The sequence below is a fragment of the Scomber japonicus genome, chromosome 11 (assembly GCF_027409825.1).
Source record: "Scomber japonicus isolate fScoJap1 chromosome 11, fScoJap1.pri, whole genome shotgun sequence".
NCBI lineage: Eukaryota > Metazoa > Chordata > Actinopteri > Scombriformes > Scombridae > Scomber > Scomber japonicus.
This window is the reverse complement of record NC_070588.1, coordinates 25,790,308-25,811,371: the sequence shown is the minus strand read 5'-3', so window position 1 is coordinate 25,811,371 and position 21,064 is coordinate 25,790,308. Positions and strand designations below refer to the sequence as shown.

The 21,064-nt window shown below is 38.0% G+C and overlaps 2 protein-coding genes across 3 annotated transcripts in view; both read left to right on the top strand.

Moving 5' to 3' along the window:
- Nucleotides 1–7,588, top strand: part of LOC128367572 (aryl hydrocarbon receptor-like) — a 34,505-nt gene extending 26,917 nt beyond the window's left edge. Inside the window, exons 6-11 of one of the 2 annotated variants that reach the window (XM_053328163.1) lie at nucleotides 133–260; nucleotides 428–630; nucleotides 804–913; nucleotides 1,152–1,293; nucleotides 1,644–3,396; nucleotides 3,771–7,588. In XM_053328163.1, coding sequence (XP_053184138.1) covers nucleotides 133–260; nucleotides 428–630; nucleotides 804–913; nucleotides 1,152–1,293; nucleotides 1,644–3,396; nucleotides 3,771–3,848 — 2,414 coding nt within the window. In that variant the 3' untranslated portion in view covers nucleotides 3,849–7,588. Of the gene's footprint in view, nucleotides 1–132; nucleotides 261–427; nucleotides 631–803; nucleotides 914–1,151; nucleotides 1,294–1,643; nucleotides 3,397–3,767 lie in introns of both variants that reach the window. The other variant, XM_053328162.1, reaches the window with a different exon arrangement.
- An 8,666-nt stretch (nucleotides 7,589–16,254) lies between these two features.
- Nucleotides 16,255–21,064, top strand: part of ahr1b (aryl hydrocarbon receptor 1b) — a 37,660-nt gene continuing 32,850 nt past the window's right edge. The window contains exon 1 of the mRNA XM_053328224.1: nucleotides 16,255–16,295. Within this exon, the coding sequence (XP_053184199.1) occupies nucleotides 16,255–16,295 (41 nt within the window). The remainder of the gene's footprint in view (nucleotides 16,296–21,064) is intronic.

Genomic DNA, 21,064 nt, shown 5'->3' with positions numbered 1-21,064 from the left:
TTCAGGTTTTAACCATTAGGCAGCTTGTACTCCTCTGTTTGAATGAGACACAAGCCTGACATAAATCAGCGGTTCATGGTTTTAGGTAAACGCTTCTGACGTGTGATGATTTATCTCTTCCTATGGTCTCAGTCATGCAGGGTCCCATTAATACAATGATGTACAGTCCTGACCAGCTTCCCCCAGAGAACTCATCCTTCCTGGAGAGGACTTTTGTGTGTCGCTTTCGCTGCCTTCTGGACAACTCCTCTGGCTTTCTGGTTAGTGCAATATTTTAAGTCCAGTTGTCAACAAAAGAGCCAAAATGGGACTAATGTGATGTTTAAAGCCAATTTAAGAGACAAGCACCCATTAGACTTCTTTGTCTTGTTAAGATGTTCCTACCTTACATTTTAGAGAATCACATATTCTTCTTCTCTGAAACCAGGCTCTGAAAATCCACGGACGACTGAAGTACCTTCATGGCCAAAGCTTCATGAGGGAAAATGGGACATCTACCCAACCTCAGCTGGCACTGTTTGCCATCGCTATGCCCGTCCAGCCTCCATCCATTGTGGAGATCCGGACTAAAATCCTCCTCTTTCAAACCAAGCACAAGCTGGACTTCACACCCATGGGCATTGATAACAGGTGACACAAATTATTCTACTCTTGTCTTTTTCATTTATTATTGTGGCTAATTCCAGATGCTCCATCTCAAAACACAATCTCCTAACATTACGCATGTTCCCCAGGTCATTACAATTACACTTCACTGTGGCCCATTTTGTGAACTGTTGTTTTTTTTAATGTCTTTTCTCCAGGGGGAAGCTTGTTCTGGGCTATTCAGAGATTGAACTGTGCATGAAAGGCTCCGGCTACCAGTTTATCCACGCTGCTGATATGATGTACTGCGCTGACAGCCACATACGCAGTATGTTGGCAATTTAATGTAAACTTTCACATTAGATTCTAATACTGTTTGGTATTAGATTGAAATGCAGATGTCCTTTTATTTCTGTCTTCAAGAAAAGCTTGCACTGGCCTTGTTGTATCATTGTGTATAGTATGTAACCATCACAAGCCAAACAAATTACACATCAGAGTTTCCTTCAAGTATATATCTGCTGCTACTACACTATTAACCTCTAACCCTTTTGTCTTTTTACCAGTGATTAAAACAGGAGAGACCGGCCTGACTGTTTTCAGGCTCCTGAGTAAGTCGGGAAGCTGGGTGTGGGTGAAGTCCAACGCCAAGCTGATCTTCAAAGGAGGAAGACCGGACTTCATCATTGCATATCAGCGAGCTTTAGTGTGAGTGTTTACTCCCTTAATAACTTGACGATCAGTGGCTCTTTTAGTCACTGTGATTATGAAATCAGATGGCAAACGACAGGAAAAACCCATCCAATAGCATGGAGAGCATCTCCAATTATGGTAAATGTTTCACCACAAACAGATATGATAATATATTAATGAATAACAGGTTGCTAGATATTGAACAAAGGTGGCTTTGCTGTTCTACTTGTTTTTGTTTTTAGTGAATGTTAGTGTGAAGTACCAGCTGCCAAAGGCACCTCCAAGGTGCTTTTACTCACCAAGCTCATTTAGTCTCTGACTTCGGTGTCAGTAATGTAATGTGGACCCTGTTTGGTCTGTTTCAGCAATGCTGAGGGTGAGGAGTATCTCCGCCAGAGGAGGATGCAGCTCCCCTTCAGCGTCACCACCGGAGAAGCCATCCTTTACAACACCGGCCCTACAATCGACATTCAAGAGCTTCAGTTCAATAAATTGTTCAACAACAAGGACATTTACGAGGACGTGACACCCGGCTCGATGATGGACAGCTTCCTTAAACAGGATGACTCCGTCTACAAGGTGCCAGTGGAGCCCCCCTTACCTGTGGATCAGGTGTTTAGGGAAAGCCGGGCCTTGGTCAGCGTATCCAGTGATGCATGGCAGGAAAGTGGCGTTGCAGCTACAACAGGGGAACCAGTTGTTGTGAAAGAGGAGGCCAAGCAGTCGGTAATGGCTGTGATTGACAGGCTGGAAGAAATGGCTCAAAATGGCGACTTTTGCGCCGCGTTGGAAAATCTGGAGGTCGGTGATACAGAGTTGATGGAGTTGGAAAATACTCTCAAGAGATTAAGTCAGGATGGTGATCAGCAGAATGACGTGAGATCTGAGCTGGACAGTATCCTCACCAATGACATATTTGACTACATCGATTCTGTTTTGTTCAAGGAGAAGGGAGAAGATGGTCTGAATGCCAACCCTTCCACCTGCCTCACAGCGGTCAATAATAACCAGATGGACCTCTTCAGTCAGATTTCACCCACTGGACTGCTTCAGACACCAAGCCCTGAGAGCACCTACTCTCCAATGAATGGTGTCTATGCTCACCAGCAGGATACAATGAATGAGCACATGAATATAGGGAAAAGCCAAGGAGGGTGTGCTCAGATATTCAGCAGCACCCAGAAACTCTCCCACCAAGGTCCCCTGATTGCTCATGCTGACACCAACCTGCCTCCTCTTCAGCAGCTGCAGCTTCAGGACATTTTCAGCCCAGCGATAGAGCTTCCTGAGCTCACCGTCCCTGTTGCTTCCACTGGTGCCCCATTTCAATCCTGCGGGCAGGCATCCATGAACAATATGGGCTTCTCACCGGGGATTCCTGGCCAGACGCAGTCGAGCCAACGTCTTCTGTGTCCTCAAAACAACATACAAGCCCCTGCAACAGCAGCAAATGGACAGCTGCAGCAGAGCTCTGTTAAACAACCAAACCATGCAGCACCCATCGTTTTGGACATTTTGCCACCACTGATTCCTTGCAATGACTTTACTTCCTCTAACACACCTAATATAACCATGCCCTTTTCTACACCTCGTCCACAAAGAAGCAGACCTTTTGCACCACACAACCACCAGGTTCAGCAGTGGCCGCAGAGCCAGCAGCAGAAGCTGCATCACCCTGGCATCATGCAGAACGGACATCCGGCAGTGCCAGCATGCCACAGCCAAACATCAGAAAGCCAAACATTCCCACATGCTGGCCATTGGCCTCAGACTGTGAACGGACTTAACCACACTCAACAGGGACAGCCGGCACATGGACAGACAGTTTCTCACAGCAGCTGCATGTTCAACCAGAATTTTTCTTCCAGTCCAGCAGGGGGCAACACCTTCACTTTCTCTGGGTCGTCTTGCCAGAGGGGGGTTGACACACCTCTGGATCAGAGCCCTCCTCAAGGTTCCTGCTACTTCCAGTGGAGCCGCAGCGAGTCTGTGGTGGGCACATCAGCCATCAACCAGGAGAACGCCAACATCAGTCCTCTGACCGTTCCGCCCAACATGTCCTCCACAGAGCACATACTCAACATTCAGCACTACCTGGAATGCCACAGACAGACACAGGTAAACATTTCCCACTGCGGGCTGGATCATTTCATCAGAGAAAGAGAAAACTGATAATTGATGACTGTATTTCCTGTGTTGTCAACGAAGAGCAGTTCATAATTAAATGTTATGATTTTTTTTTTTAAAAACAGAAATTCAAAAATAATACGAAAAGTTGATTAAAAACTTGAAATATAAAAGTTTAAATGAAAATGGTGAAACGAACAGATCACTCACCCTACTGACTTGTGCATATCATATACTGCATATTCTAATGTATCTCTGACTTTTTCACTAGTACACTGTTTTTTTACATTTTCCAAAATGCCGTGCTTGTTTTCAAAGTGAACTCTGTGCTTAACCTTCATTTCCTCTCTCTCTCTATTCAGCAGGATGAAAGAGTCTCAGCTGAACACAATGGAATTTTTGCCACTCCTGCCTGTGATGTACCCATGTACCTTGCAGAGTAGAGCCGAGCTGTGTTGTTGCAGCAAATGCAGGCGAAGGACGAAACTCAGTATAGTTTGCCTGTATCAGTGCTTATCCACCCACTCTCATGCTTACATTCATGTTATTGTCATATTTTTTGTATCAGTCACATACATACTTTTTTTTCCAATCTGAAATGTTTAAAAGCTGTAGCTTATCAGTTTTTAGTGAAGATACACTATAAATAATAGTAATGAAGTATAAAAGCCACAAGTGCGTTTACCAGGATGGAGCTTGAGCCAGCTACGAGGATTGGTCAAGTGAATCCAGATAGCCAAAGAAATATGTGTTTATAAGGGAAACCAGACATCGTTACTTCCCTGTTTTCAGCGAGGGACATTCATTTGTTTCCCTCAATTTAAATACAGCAGAAAACTGAACATGACAATTTTCTAAGAACTTTTATACTGACCAAATGGAGACTTGTTCTTTAAAAGAAGTTGTCTTCACCTAAAAATACATCAGTGTAAAGAATCACTGAAAGTGATAGCTACCTTAAGACACAGTTGATATTATTACACATCAAATATTCTGTATATTTTAAATGCAAACCCTTAAATGCGGTGAGTGCATAAATATAATGTGTAATTTGCTGTTTGTTTTCACTAGGTGGTCTGCTTTGGCCAACAAAAATCTCATATGTACAGTATATGTTAACATGTAAAACATGCATTATGTCTCTCTGTGTGCAGTATAAAGGTGCTTTTATGGAGAATGCTGTCCAGTTAGTTGCAGGGCTTGAAACGCAGTATTGCACCGACAAACTCTTTTTTTTTTTTTCTGCAGCAATGAGGTTGTTACTGTAAGTCAACTGCACCAGTTTGGTATCTCAGTGACTAGCTGTGCACCACAGTGAGAGGAGAGGAGCAGTAGAGGGTGTGGCAATGTTTATCCAGTAGCACTGCAGTCTGATATGCACCGTCATTGCCCAAATGTTTGGAATGGACACACCTGAAGAGGACTGGTTTAAACTGAAGGTCCTGAGGGAGGTATTAGCAGAGAGGTTTTAATACATCTACAGTTTGATATGTGACTGTATCCACACACATTTTTTGCACCAGTTTGAGTATGAACACCTCTGCTTCCTCCTCAATAGTCTAATTAGAGACTACAGGTGGAACAGATAGCTGCCACCTTCAGTTGGCTGTAAAGAGTCATAGGAGCTGTTGTTGATGACAGATGCTGCAAACAATCTCTTTAAATAATTGGACCAAAAGTTAAGCTTTCAACCTGGCGGGCAGTGACTTTTTTGAGACTAACTCATCGTTGGCACCATGATTGTAGTGCTCTACTGGATTGGCATCACCACACCCTAACCAAACCAGAAATAACCTCAGTGCGGTGCAGCCCTGGAAAAAGCCAGTTTGCCATGCCATTACAGAGCAGTGTTTTGTGCATTAAAGCAACACCAAAAAAAGTTAGTTAAAATGTAAAACATTAAAAAAAGAAGTCTTTCCGAGAAAATCACTATCAGGGAAAAATGGTTTGGTTGTCATCAAACGACCCATCCGAGGGTCTGATTTACTCAGCCTGCTATCAGGGATTAAATAGCCACATAATTTCAATTTCAGTTAAGTATTTCCTAATACAGAAAATAAGCATAGCTGCAGTTAGGGGGTTTTATTTTTGAAATGCATTGCTGCTAATGAAATCCTGTGTTTGTGGGCTATTTCAAGATGCATCATTTTAAAGCAGTTGAACTAACTATCTGTAAATCCTGTGCAGTTAAGCATGAAGAAAACAGCCCATCAAATATCATGGAAGTCTTTTTCGACATACCAAGCCCCATTCCTCCAAACATTTGCCTTCATTAATGTGTCACCACCCAAAAAATGTGCAACCTGTTTAATTTAAACAGATTTGTAATGAAACTCACACTGGTCTCCACCTCGCTCTGTGTGTGTGTGTGTGTGTGTGTGTGTGTGTGTGTGTGTGTTTGACATATTTCCTAATTGAAATCATGTACTCATCTCAACAAAACACTCAGATTGCATTGAAGACGTTCCAAATTACTGGAGCATTGCATGAGTTATAATAAGCCTGCATGATCTCCTAATTCTTCAATGACAAAAAAAAAGACACTGATGTGGTTTTAGAGATGCTAACTCTCTCTCAGAAGTACTGTACTACACTGACGACAGCTGTGTCCCATTTGTTGGGTCACCTCCTTTGAACGACAGCAAGAGTTGACTGTGAGTCACGTTTACGTCAACATGTGATGATGACACAGAGGAGAGGGGCTTGAATTTGGGATGCAGCAGATTTTTTTTTTAACTCCAAATTTGATCTTTAGATATCAGTCCCATTCTCTTACAGTTTGTGATCCAACACAGGAAGACATATATACTGCTTATTGCCATAACCCCAAAGTTAAAATTGTATGATACATCCATACTGAGCCATATACAGTATAACCCAGTACAATTATGCTGAATAGGCAGCTCCATATAAATATATCTGTGCCTTCTCATATAAAACAACTTTTCTCAACACTTTCTTTTTTTTTTTTGCTGCACTAATTTAAGGGAAGCCATGTATATAGGAAATGCCCTTAAATTAATAAGGTTTTATCCCTAAGTGCATTTCAACACAGGAATTCCTTAAAGTCCATTCTCCGTTGCACAAATGGAAACAAGGGAAAACACTTCAGTCATGACTTATTTCTATAAAGGAGATAGTGAGGTTTCTTTCATGGATGAGCAGAATGAAAATGTACGTGTTTTAAAGCAGAGTATTTAAAAAAACAAAATCAAGAATGTGGAGATTTGATCTACTTTCAGATCATGTGAACTTTTGATGTATCTGTTTTCTGTTTGTCCTCTTCAGAATATTTTAACTTCATTTTATCTTGATTTTCACCAGATGTTTTTTTTCTTTTTTTTTCTTTTTGTTTCTTTTTTAATATCCACACTACAAGAATAACAAACATTCTGGATTAAAGCAAGCAGCAAGCAAGAACAGCATTAAGATGGCAGCTTTACTGTATTCCTGCACTGTGGGAAATCATTCAGTATTTTTACCCTTTCCCTGGGAAGCAATCGTGTATGTATCTGGAAATATCATTTGGCATAACGTTTAGATAAGAAAAAATAAAAAAATGAAGTGGAATGACAAAGAGGAAAAGCTGAAAGTTTTAGGGCAAAGATGGTCTCCTGTGACCCGGGTTGGTCATCGTTCTTCATTGTGTGGAAACAGCAGCGATGGAAACCTCACTCTCTCCCTCTCTCTGTGGAGGCTAAGGACAGCCTATAAACTGCCTGTGATGTTGGACTTTGATACAGACATGTCATGACTGTAGCCACTATATTAACAACAAAAAAAAACAACAATGAAAAAACCTGTAGCCAAGTTTTATTTACAGCGGTGTTGATGTGTGTATGCTAACGTGCCTTTGACCATTACCGTCATTCTGTGCTTTGTTACAGAAAAAAAAGAAAGAGGACAAAAAAAATCACAACTATTCAGTTTCATGTAATCCACTTTTATTTAGCCAAGCATTTATAATGTCTACATCATGATATATATATGTTAAAAAATAACCACCCTTTGTCAACTGTTAAAACTTTTTCATAAATACATGTGTGCAATCATTAAAACTGTTGTGTGTCCTATTTATTATATTTTATATACATATTTTAAACATCTTTTTTTTTTTACATTAAGTTAAGTGGAGTGGACTGCTGCCCAACTAAGTTTTGTTATGTTTTGATATTCAGTGACAATAAAGCATCTGTCTATCTATTTCATCATGAAGTCAATGATAAACATCAGCTGATTCTTGGAACCAAAACTAGGTAGAGTACAAAATCCACAGTCCTTGTTTTGTGCAAACATACATTTTAAAAGTTTATCTGAAGTTCATATGAGGCTTCAGCAGTTTAAGTTAGACATATGAAGTGGATATCTGACATCATTTACAGTCTCATAAGCATCAAATTCCCTGTTGTGTTTCCCTGTGCTGGAAATATAGTTAAAACACTAAAAAGACTTAAATGTTGAAAGATATCTACTTGATTTGACTCATTTGGATAAATTAGCTTCAGGCAAACTTTGCACATTTTTCTCAGGAGGTCTGTGAAAGTGCATTATGAAGGTTAACGGTCAGTGTGAACAGGAGGAATGATTACAGCAAGAAAAACTTATTACAATGTGCATTTGGCCGCCTGACACATTTGAAAAATTGCAAACCTGCCCTTTAATAGATCATTATTATTAACAATAATATTAATTGACAGTTACATTATATCATATATATATATATATTATACGTTATTAGCTGGTAGTTATATCGAGCATTTCAGAAACAAGTCTGTGAAGCAGATCAGAATCTCTTCTCCCAGAACACAGAGGTTATATTAAAGTTATATTATTAAACCCACTATTTACCATTTATAAGCATTAGTTGTTAACAGTTAACAGTTCAAATAGATGTAGTGAAAGCAGATATGAGTATTTATGAATATATTTGTAAACATCTAACTCCTATAGATACCCATAAGTAGAGGCTGGTGTATAAACATAATAAATTACAATATATGAATACAGTTTTAAAAAGACTAAATATGTCTTTATATGAGTATTTATAATGGCTGATGAATATGGCAAATTAATTCACACTTTAAATGTCCTTATATCTACTTAACATTACAGTGTATTATATATCATTTAATAAGTGTTTGGATATTGCTACATGCTGCTGCATTACCTAGTTTTCATTATATCACATTTACAGGGTAGTAACACTAGCTGGGTGTATTAGTACATGATGAGGCTGTGATTTTACACCCACACTAACTGTTTTTACATTCTATCAATTAATATATGAGTTGGCATCCATCACCTGATCTATCATTATTTAAGTATATGATTCATACCCTAATTATTGTGTTATCAAACTGTTTACTTACAGAGCAGTCTAGCCTCCTGTTAAAACTTAAATGTCATTGTTTGGCTGCTAATGACTCCCAACATGCATCCTGTTTGTCTTGACCTATGGCTATAAGCAAGAACATTTGTAGAGAATGACTGAGAGAGACTAAAACAGCTTGGACAGTGCATGTTAACTGATATCACTGTGATCTACATGTGCTGATGGCTATGGTTTCCATCCGAAGTCTGTGGGCTCATAGAGATGCTGAGGGAGAGATAGGAAAGCAAAGAAAGGGTGCTTTCAATTTTGTTGATCATCTTTTGTGTCCTCAAACCCATGACCCCCAAAATCAACTGAGGATGTTCCAATCCTTTAAATGTGTCTCAGAGGAGAAAGGAGGGAGGAGACTTGGCTTTTATCAAATAGCAACAACCCTTCAATGGAAATCTGTTGAGTGATGTGGTTGCTGCAGCTGATCTAATGAGATTGCCAAAAGGACTGGGCTCCAATATTTAAACTAATGGATTACTGCCATACTGTGGTTTCAGTGTTGGTCACATGAAGAAACAATTTGACGCCATCACCATTTTTCACCATCAGACCAGATGAGAAAATTACAAGATGATCCATCACTGAGGACAGGTTTGGGCAATATTCCTGTTTTATCGTGTGACTGAATCATTAATCTAAGTGTGCACTCTTGAGAAAGTGTGTTGAAGATGACCCTGACTATGTGAGGATTTCTTATTTGTCCTGACATCACCTCCTTTTCTCTCTGTAGGGAGGAGCTGCAATGTGAGGAAGCGATACAAATGAGGGAAGTGGAGGAGGTGGAGACATGATGCACACTCAGCACCGAGCGTGTGAAAGAGGAGAGGAGGGAAGCTGGACACACAGCCAAGTAATGATGGTTTATATCCAGCAGAGGGCTCACTCTCCCTGCTCTCACCCTCCACTGTGTCTTATGTGAACAGTGCAAGTGAGCAGCACTGTTAAAGCAGCAGTCCCTCTGGTAATTAAAGTCATTTTGGCAGCTTTACTACATGACACACTTCTGTTGTTTGACTTAACAGTATTGACATCATTCAATAACCATCATTAAACAAAATTCTGGGGAGAAATCTATTTTTCTAAAGAGTTTAAAGATGAATAAAATATTTTTATGTGTCCTGCAAAAGGTCATAATCAATAAAATTAATAATGTTTTTCGAATTATTTCTGACTTATCTCCATGGCAACTGAGCAAACACCATCTGCTAAGGTACATCATGAGATGTTTAAGCCTCTGGCAAAATTTGGGACCTCACGTTAAAGTTCCTTTCATATCCTGCCAGGACTGTTTTTGTTTGAGTTTGGAATTTTAGTTCCTGTTTTATTTTGAAATGTGCTCTTCTTATACTGTTACCTTGACTTTCTGTGTTCTCCTGCCTTTGTTTAACCTCATATGTTTCACCTGTGTCTCGTGTCACACATGTGGTGTGTTTAAGTCCAGTTTTCAGCTCAGTCCTTGTTGATTAGTCTCGTCCAGTTTGTCCTTGTCCATTCCGCACTGTTCAATTATCTTATCTCTTATTTTGAAAAATCCAGAATCTATGAATATCTAAATATTATTAATTTCTAAAAGTGCTGGATGCAAGATGTCTCTGGACTGGAGGATTCAAATCTTCACATCACATTTTTCTAAGTTTCATATTGACCCCAAACAATAGTTGTGATGTCAAACTCAGATTTAAGGTGAGTAACTTTCAGCATTGGGTAGTGGGTGTGTAGCCCCCAACCAATAACAGTGTGCAAGGTTTGTAATACTAATAATAAGTTATACTGGACAAACTGTACATCTCTTTTATTTTATTTTCTTTCTATAGTTAGTTAACTTAGTTTTTGTCTCATAATTCATGATCCTTCATTCACTTGGAGAACTTAAAAAGACATTTCAAAGAGGACAATATATTGCCACAAAGCACCAATCATTCAACTCTGATTTCCCTTAGTGTCAAGTGCTTGTGTTTTTGTGGCCTGTGTACTCAGTCTGTAATCAGTCTGTAATTGTACTTTTGTATGATGGTCAACATGGTGAGGCTTCCATAAGCCAACTTGCTAAAGTTCTTCATTTGTATTATCCTGAAGTGTAAAATGACAAGCCTTTCTTGTCCTAAAAAGAATTGGGCGCTAAGCCACAATATAAATGATCACTTACAAAACCGCAAACCTCATGCATTTTTCAGTAGTCTGCAAGCACTTCAGTGTGCAAAGTCACATTAAAGTGTTTGCAGACAAGCAGCCTGCGTGCAAATATGATATTATACACACATGAATGTATGATTGGATTTTCTAGTTTCTTTGATTACCTGTTCTGTTCAGTTAGTACTGTGGACTGTGTTTCTTCACAAAACCAACATATGATTCAAGATTGACAGATTTAAAGTGTCTGTTTTCTTTCATTTGGTTTTACTTCTGACTTTCCAGCTCTAAGAACTCAAATAGCAGGCGTTATATTTGAAATCTGTTAGATATTAGCTCCTCAGCTCTATCCAAAATACACATGAACTAATTAGTACTTAAAGGCATCAACTTGATTCCTTTCCACTGCTTTTCCTGCTGTCAGAACAATTTTACACACATTTTTATACTTTGTCAATCTCATCTTAAACAAGGCGTGTCAAAACCAAGTGTGTCAAAACCAAGTGTGTGGCTGGACTGTGTGTGGAAGGTTGTTCGATGCTTTAAACTTTTACTTTCTCACCCTGAAAAAAAATCAGGACTTAATCAAATTGATAACTTAACAGTCCTACAGCAAGAATTTCAACAGCTTTTCGGGCGGCTGTGGCTCAGGAGGTAGAGCGGTCGTCCTTCAATTGGAAGATTGGTGGTTCGATTCCCGGCTCCTCCAGTCCACATGTCGATGTGTCCTTGGGCAAGACACTTAACCCCTAATTGCTCCCGTTGCTGTGCCAACGGTGTATGAATGTGTATGAATGGTTAGATTCCCTCTGATGAGCAGGTTGGCACCCTGCGTGGTAGCCCCTGCCATCAGTGTATGAATGTGTGTGAAAGGGTGAATGACTTGTCATGTAAAGCGCTTTGAGTGGTCGCACAGACTAGAAAGGCGCTATATAAGTACAGTCCATTTACCATTTAAGTATGGCTTAACCACTGCTGGTTGGTGCAAAGTGCATTCTGGGATACTTGACTGTTCCAAGCTGACCGATGGTGTATTTTCATCACTCAGTCAGTCAGTAGCCTCTTTTATACAGCCTTCATGGTGGGAGTGTTACATCTCACCATTTTGTGTGAAATGTACACAGATGGAATTGAGGGGCTCTCCAGTCTTGTACAGACTACAGTATGTAAAAGGTTCAGTCACACAGCCAGTCAGTTATAGATATTCATGTTTAAAGGGAAAGCAGTGGTTTGCAGTCCAGCCTGAAATAAATGGGCAATATATGTGAGTAGCTGTCCTGACCAAACCTTATTTCATCAGCTGATTGGGTCTTTATTCTAATATTCATAATATTTTGAGAGCTTTTATGATATGTTCATCCCTCTCGTCAGATTGTAAAGCCTCCTGAGGCAAATATGTGGTTTGTGGTATTGGGCTATACAAATATAATTGTGTGCTTAGAAAGCAGAAGTCATGTATGACGTGTGCTGTCTCTTTGCTATGAACTTAAATCTGTAGTCTAAAAGTATCTTTCTTGTATTTCATCTTAACAGTAACACAAAGTGAAAGTGTTATCTTTGTTGGTAAAATGACACATTGTCCTATTCTATATTATTTATGTCTGCAGTGGTGCTCTGTCCCATGGGACACCCAGTGTCTGAAAAACACAAAACCTTTCTCGTCTCCAACCCCCCCGCTCCTGGAGGCATGAAGGGACTACAGGATTCTGCAGAGCTGCGTACTCTACAGACAGACAACAAAAATATACACTTTAACAAATGTGCAAAATGACTCAAAGTCAAAATGAAAGATATTATATAGAGATCTTATAGTGAAGGCTGTCTACAGTGTCTTACTGTAGATTACCAAGGTACTTTGGGAAATATTTCATTGTAGCCTAATGTTTATTACAAGATAGTCATTTACTGTAAATCCCACTACAGTAATGCATTGAATCTCATTCACTAGTTAAGTAGACTACTACTTTAATTAATGTACTTACAATTGATTTAGACAAATGCTTTTATGCACATCTATTTAATGATGGTAATGATGGTTGAAGTGGACTCAAACCATGCCAGCAATATGTCCCCCACAGCATAACAGAGCCACCAGGTCCCCTCACTGCAGGGGTCAAGCATTCAGGCTTGTGCCAGTTTTTCTTTAACTTGTCATCTGTTAGTATTATAAAGTTGAAAGAGGACACAACACTTCTCATTGGTTGCACAGTACTAAAAATCATACTGTGATTTATTTTGAAAAACTCAACACTGGGATGTTTAAAAGAGCTCCATTAAAGACATGAGGTGCTGTCAGTGTTGTCCTTTTTGCACTAATGTCATTATTGAATCATAATTTTATGCATTATAACATATTACATCTAATCAGTCATAATGCAAACACATTATTTGTACCACGAAGGATTGTAGTTGGTTTCTATTTGCATTGATGTTAAAAACAACATATAACCCAATGTAAGATTATTTCATTAAGAATGTTAATGTAATCATAAATATAATATCAATTCAAAATGTAAGTGCTCATGCATTGGTAATAATATGATAATAATAATAATAATAATGAATATCCACATCACATTTCATAGTAAACAGTTAGCTGTGAATGTTCTTTGACAGAGGAACAGATCACTGTCCTTTGTCCCAACACTTCTGGGTCAATATGTCTTTTTGAATCAACAGCTGACAGAGAGGAAATGTTTGCTTTACAAATGGAACCGTAAATAAACCCAATGAACTACAATACAAGCCATCACCATGTTGGCCTAGTTTCCTTCCTACGTAGTTGTGGGTGGGGTATTCATCACCCTACGGGGGTCTGACCCAATGTATGCATTTCCATAGCTGAGCATATATCTGCTGTTGTCTGCTGTGTTAAAACACAACAGTGTTACAGTACTGCAATGCTGTTTCCTTACACAACCTGACATGATGAAGAACATGTTCATTATACTCACCCCCGACAAGCTTTTATAGCCCCTGCTGTACAAACATCAACCAACATAAAGAACTGATTCAGTATCAGAAGGTGTTACTGAATGTTTGATCACATTCTTAGTTTAATTACTCATTCTTTGATCAAATATGTCTTCATTTAAATTAAAAATAAATGTTTCTAACTTTCAACAGCAAAGGTCTTTTTAAACACTGGTGCATTGAGCAGTTTGACATATTTTGTTAAATGAAAAAAGAGGTTAAAAATATCAATATTTGTATTCTCCAAATTATCGTACTGTCCCAGATAGTCAGTGTTATAGTCCTTTAGGTGCTGAGGTTTCGTTTGCCCAAAAGTCAAGTGTTCAAGTTTAAATTGCTTTTGAATTATGTTTTTAATCATATGATTTGATATTTTTAATCAGTGTATAACATATCACTCCTCCCATGATACTAAAAGTCTATACCTCTATAGTAACTGCAGCCCTGCAGGTGTGTTACAGAGAGAAAAGACTGAATCAATGCTCCCAAAAAACCTATATATTAAGATTATTAACAATAACCACGTTTTGACATCATGTTGTTATTTTTTTTTTCTTGACATTGTTTTGTGAGGATATGTATACACTTTCTTGAAGGTGCGTGTCACTGTACCTACACTGAGCTCAATGTGTTTGGAGTAATGCAAGTAAATTAAATGAATGTTTAAACAGGATATTATAAACAGCAAATTAATTAATTAATTAATTAATTAATTAATTAAGTCCACTGCAACTTTAAGTTTTCATTTCCGGCCTGAACCTTTTTCATGGAATTTGATAACTGTTATTCATTTAAATAACATGACGACTAAGATATTCCTTTATTAGTCCCACAGTGGAGAGCAAAAAACATAAAGAGCATCAATAGAAAGAATAAAGAAGAACAACAAATAATAAGTACAAATAATAATAAATAATAATAATTTAAAAAGGGTGAAAAAAAAAGTAACATTATGTGACTAGATTCCCCAAGGGAAAAAACAAAAGAAATATTATGAAGATAAAATATATATTTGTCCTCATGGTTTTGTGCAGCTTCATGAGAAAGATGATAACATAATATAAAACACGTATTGTTAAAATCAGATACAGTAGTAATCAAAGTACATTCAAATGTATTGGCTATATTTGCTAAATGAAATTGAAGAGTATTTACTAAAATGTTGGAATGTTCCTTTAAAAATAATTGCTTTGTTTCTTTAGTTTTTGTTGCTTTTTCTCATTTGATCAAGTCTGCTTATTTTTTTAAATTATTATTATAATCAGAACTGGGAAACATTAACCACCTAAATAAAAAATAATAATTCTGCTGCTTATAAAAACCTATTTCTCATTTGTGGCTGCAGGTTCTTTTTTATTTCCCGCTGAGATCAAACCTCCAGCTGCTCCATCAGTGCAGGTGAGGATCCTCACAGTCATTTTAAATGTTGAAATGAATTCAGTTACATTATTTAAGAGTATAACCCCTGACCCACATTCAGCACAGGCCACTGCAGGCTCAACATAAACCTCCATCTCTCATCCGCGCGCTGATTGGTCGACGGGCCTCGCTCGGGAACTCGCCTACGTGGACGCGCTCGGCCTGTGTTTCCAGGAGATACTCCCTCGTGCCCGCGCATTCACCCCGCGTGCCCACTGTTTTTTTTTTCTTTTTTTTTTCTTTAGCTGTGGAAGCCACTTGAGCGCGCACCCGTTAGAAATCTGTGTCGGGCGTGCCCGCCAGTGGAATGCGCGCACCCGCTACATCCCCCCACTTTGCAGCTCAAGTCCGGGGCGCTAATTGGAGAGCAGCACTGATGTAGATTATGAAATGTGAAGACTTGAAGCTCTTACTGTGTTTACTTCAACTAGTTTGACTGTGTTAATGAAGTGAAAGGAGGATGAGGAGGGTTTGTGTGCACACTGCGCATCTTCTCTGATCATCTCATCCTTTTTTCTCCAGGAGGATGAAAACTCGACATCGCCTTTTTAGTTGGAACAAGTTCATCTCTCTCTGAGGCTGATGGGACAACAACTGTGGGCTGATTATTTCAACTTGTCCTCCTTTTTCAGCTGATCGGATTTTTTCTTTTCTTTCTTTTTTTTTTCTTTTCTTCTTCTAGTTTGCAGATTTTTGGATTTAATTCCTAAGTGGATCGGCCCATAAAAAAGAGGCTTCTGTTCTACCTAACTTACTCCGTTTGGCATCAACTCGTGATTATTATTATTTTAAATTTGTATTTACTTTTCATATATATATTTTAAACATGTGTGTACAGTCTTGATTTGGAGGATTAAAGCTGAATATTTGTCGGCGGGTTACATGTAGCGGAGAAAGAGGCACAGTGTGTTTTCTGAGGGATTCTATAGAGAAGAGGAGCCGTCATGTACGCAGGACGCAAGAGGAGAAAACCTGTCCAGAGAGCGTAAGTTTTTATTTCACTTATCATTTTTTATCTCCATCTTCACTCATCTGACTGGAAACAGTGTTGCATTAAAGTGTAAAATCGATCTGAGGCGCCTGCACGTTAGTTTCCAAATGCACCACGGCTGCAGTGAGCCTGAACGCAACAAATACATTTTAATTCTAAATCTTTCGTTTTCTTGTGCAACTTTAAATAATTTCATGCACATATGAGTCGCTATAAATGTGTATGTATTTCTAGGCAGGCTGGTGAGGTGTTATAGTAGTGTAGGTAGGCCTGTGGGCGTAAATGTGTGCCTTTTAAAATGCTGTGTAGCTTTAATGCCTGCGGATTATTACAGGCCTGCAGCAGCGGCGGCCCCATTTTAACCTTCAAAACTCCTCCCATTTAAAAAAAAAAAAATCATGAGAGCTATTTTTTAAAATAATATTAAACAAATAAAGTAGAGTAACGCACGATTCTACTTTTTAAAATGTAGCATCCTTCCTAAAAGAGATGGTGGAGCAGCCTCCTGCAGGGTGTTGCGCCATTTTTCTGTCAAAACGCCCTTGAGAGAATCAGAAGCACTGTTTTTATTAACGTTAGCTTGTTTATAGGTTAACTTATGAATCAATAGCTCTTCAGTCATAAAGGTAATTTGTTTTAATTATAATAAAAATCTACAGTATTGTGTAGATACTGTGTATTACTAACTGATCCTGGTCCGTTCTCAGGCTTTAACGCGACTTTACAAACGTCTCATTTCCAGCTTCAACATTTGATTTAAAACTCAACAGTGATGAAGTGTTTACCCAAATTAAAGATGAGGAATTATATATATATTTCAATAAAAATCTGAACATCACACAGTATATATTTTGGTGTGACATCATAGTCATGGCAGCTCCAACCTGACGCCATTTCCCTGCCAATGTTCTTTTTTTTAATGTCAAAAATCCATCCAAGTAAAATCCTCACTTCTTTTATCTTCTTTGTTCTTTGATGAGATCAGATGTGACTGACTTTAGAAAAGCTCCCAACTGTGCACAGACCGCTCTCTGCTGCTGCTATGAGAACATCATCACATTGGCCTGTTGTATAAAATGACTGCTATACTCCCAAGATATGTGTCAATACGTGACGTCACGTTGAGTTTTACTTGTGCAGTCATTTGTTTTAAAGGAGTGAAACATGCAGCATGTGAATATGATTTAATGTGGGAGGATTTTATTTTATTTTTTAAAAAACTGATCTGCAGCACAATCATTTCTTAAAAGTAGATTGAGTGTTTGTAAATGTTGAACTCATGAGACATGAGTTTGTTATCCTGCTGGTGCTGAGTCTAAAAGTGTAGCTCAGATACTTTGTTACACACACACACACACACACACACACACAGATATATATAATTGATTAATAAGTGGCAATTTTGATATCCGATTAATCAAGAACTTTGGATTAGAGATAAACAAGCACTGTGACTGTGCTCTGGTCACTTGCAATAAGCATTATCATTTCAAGGCATCTTAATATCAGAGTGCTTAATCAAGAAATAAAATATTAAGATGAGTGATACTGACAATAGTTACAGCTGCACACACACAAACAAACACACTGATAGAAAGAGCAGCACTGCAGGTCAAGCACAGTACTGCTCCCATCACTGATGTGCATTATAAGCACATCTCCATCCATCCACATTCATGTTCAGTGATCAAATGTGACAGCATCAGTGTGTGTGTGTGTGTATAGTTTTTGTAGCTGAACTGTATTCTGTCCACTCATATTGCTATAATATTGCTGATGTTCTCGATTTGCATGAAACCATATGTTTCACCCTGCAGGTTTAACTTGGGATGCACAGCTAGGTACTGAACATTAATAAAAGCACAATCTGTGATCCTAATGTGAATGAAAAGGTGGGCCTCAAAATGCTGTTGTCAGTCCCACACTAATGAACAGCCAGCAGGGACTAATACTACACTATTAAATCTTAGCTGTTAATGTTTAGTTATGTGTCTTTCCTCAACTAAAACATGCCAATATTTACAATAAGGAAAACACAAAAAATGCTTCTTTTTCATCCATGTATTCAACTTTTAATTATGTAAGCTTATGTGTTTTTAATATGGTCAGAATAGTGATATGACCTTTAATATATGAAGTTAAAGAAACAATAACAGAAATAAGTGAAGCACAATCACACTGTGGCAACATCTGGCTGTAATGAAAATGAGAGTTGCATAACACAACACATGAGTGTATAGAGTGTAAAGTAATGTCTTCCATCACAGGTTGTACATGAGTATAATTGATAATAAAAGAGTCATTTAAATACCTTTTTATCCAGTATTTCATAATTAAATGTTAAAACAGGGGTGGGAAAGTGGGTTTAAATCTATTTTTTCCCCTTTCCCCCCTAACTAGTTAATAACCATGTGACCCTTTTGGGAGTAATTATAAAAAAAATGCCTCAATCTCTACAATTGTATCTTCCTCATGCCCTTTAACATGACATGACAGAGCAGATTTCACACTCTGAATGCTTTATTGAGATCATTTGGAAAAGCTTTAGTGCTTCAACACACTCAAGACACTGTACTTGCCCAGCAGCCATTGTTAAATTGACTCACGAATCTGCTCTTTCCTGTGTTTGCATATTTTTGTTTGTAGATGTTACAACTAACAGCTGTGGATTCTCTTTCAGCATCTCTTAATGCATGATGCCAAAGGCTTTTTAATTCAGGCAGGAAATAAAAGTCTGTGGTCCATTTTTAAGCTGAAACACATTTTTTTCCATGACGTACATCACACCCACAAATATGTCAACTGTTTTCTTTCCAGCTTTCTATTTATAGTCTTTGTACGTGGTTCAAATAACACATGCATCTCATCAGTCATTGTTTTGTTAAAGAGAATATTTAGTGTATCACGCAGATACTAGAGAAAGTCCATTGACAGTCTCAGCTGAGCAGAGTAAAAGTTCAGGGTTTGCAGCATTAATGGGCTGCTGTATTTTATAATGACACCATAACTAATTTGTCTTGAATGTTTTTGTTGGATTTTGAGACACCTGAAGCTTCATGTGCACCATCAGGGAAAACCATATTGTGTACATAGGGCAAAACTGAAGATGGTAGACATGTAATGTTTCAACATGTTCCAGGCGTACCTGAGTTTAGCTCAAACTGAGGCTCAGGCTAGTCATTGTTCTTTTATTTATTGGTATAAAATGTTAAAGCAAGCTTATTTCATCAATACTGTTTGGAAGATATGATTTTTGTAATGAGATGTTGTGATTTATATCAAAGCCTTTAACCCTCACATAGTGTTGATATCCTGACTCATAATTAGTCTCTAGACCAATTCACATTCATGAATTCCTCATCAGCTATTAATAAATGTTTGAATAACCCTTAATGAAGCTGTCAGAGAGCAGAGTGTTTACCTATGGAACAAATATATTTACCACTCTATTATGGTCCAGGAGAACATTTGATAGAATACAATGATTTAAAAAAAAACAAAAAAAAAGAACAGGTCAAATTTGAACATTTGCATGTACACAAATGAGTATTAGCTGCACAAAAATAAAAATATTAATTTTTTTGGGTATATTCAGGGTTAAATTAGGAAAAGTCCAGTTAAAAGAAATGGATTATTAGTGTTTTTACTGCTCTCAAATGTAAAAATGGGTCAAATTTGACCCTGAACAGTATGTAAGGGGTTAAAACCATAGAAGATATACTTAGCTATGTATTTCCCCTCAGCCAGACATAACTTGAGTGATTTCACAAAGTGATCCAAAATATTTTGTATTTATTCATTAGTGAACTATTCAGGTTAATATATATAGTAATGTTGTATTAAGCATGATTGTGTCCTGTATGAGAAGGCTCTTTTTATGTCCTGAAACATGAACTTAATACATCATCTCAAATATTAACAAACACCTGCAAGAATCAGGGCAAACATGCAATGCTGGGCAAATACTGATGAATTAGTGATGCTGATTCATTTGTGAAAGCTAAATATCAGCTGATAAAAAAACGTTATGTATTTTGGAGCCCCTTGAGCAGCCTAGACAAAAAATGATCTTATGGAAAACATTTAAATTTCCTATTGACTTTCTTCACTGATTAAATAAAATAAACTATTTCCAACACAGCTTAAAATGACAGGATCTGCCCTATTGCAGCCCTGAAGCTATGTGACAGCTTATTATGAGTGAATTAATCAAAATCAAACTCCATGTGCATCATTTTATAAACAGTTATAAATGTATTGAGTATGTTTGGTAATGCCTGGGTCATCACTGGGTCTGTAGGGTTCACACTGTGTTAAAAAGTGCCCTACATTCAAGAGATTGGCCTACAAATGTTAAGGTCAGCATGCCTCAAGCTGATGTGGGGTGGCTGTTGAAAAGCAATACCAACCATCCCCCAAATAAAAAGTACATGCAATACATACTACAAATTATAGTGGTACTTTGCAAAGTACCACTATAGTATTATGATATACTACATACTCAAAAGTATGTTAAAAAAAGGATTATAAATACCCTCTCTTATTTTGTTAAATCAGTCTAAAATGTGTAAAATGCCCCTAGAATTTGTGATAATCCCAACGTATAAAGTATAGCAGGTTCAAAAATGTACTAGCTATAGTCCTAGAAACCCATCCTACTAATGATAAAACAGAATGAACATAAAAACCCAAGGTATAATCATACTTTGGATCACTGATAGCTTTGAGTGTCTGCTGACTGGAAGTGACCTGCTTTTCCATTT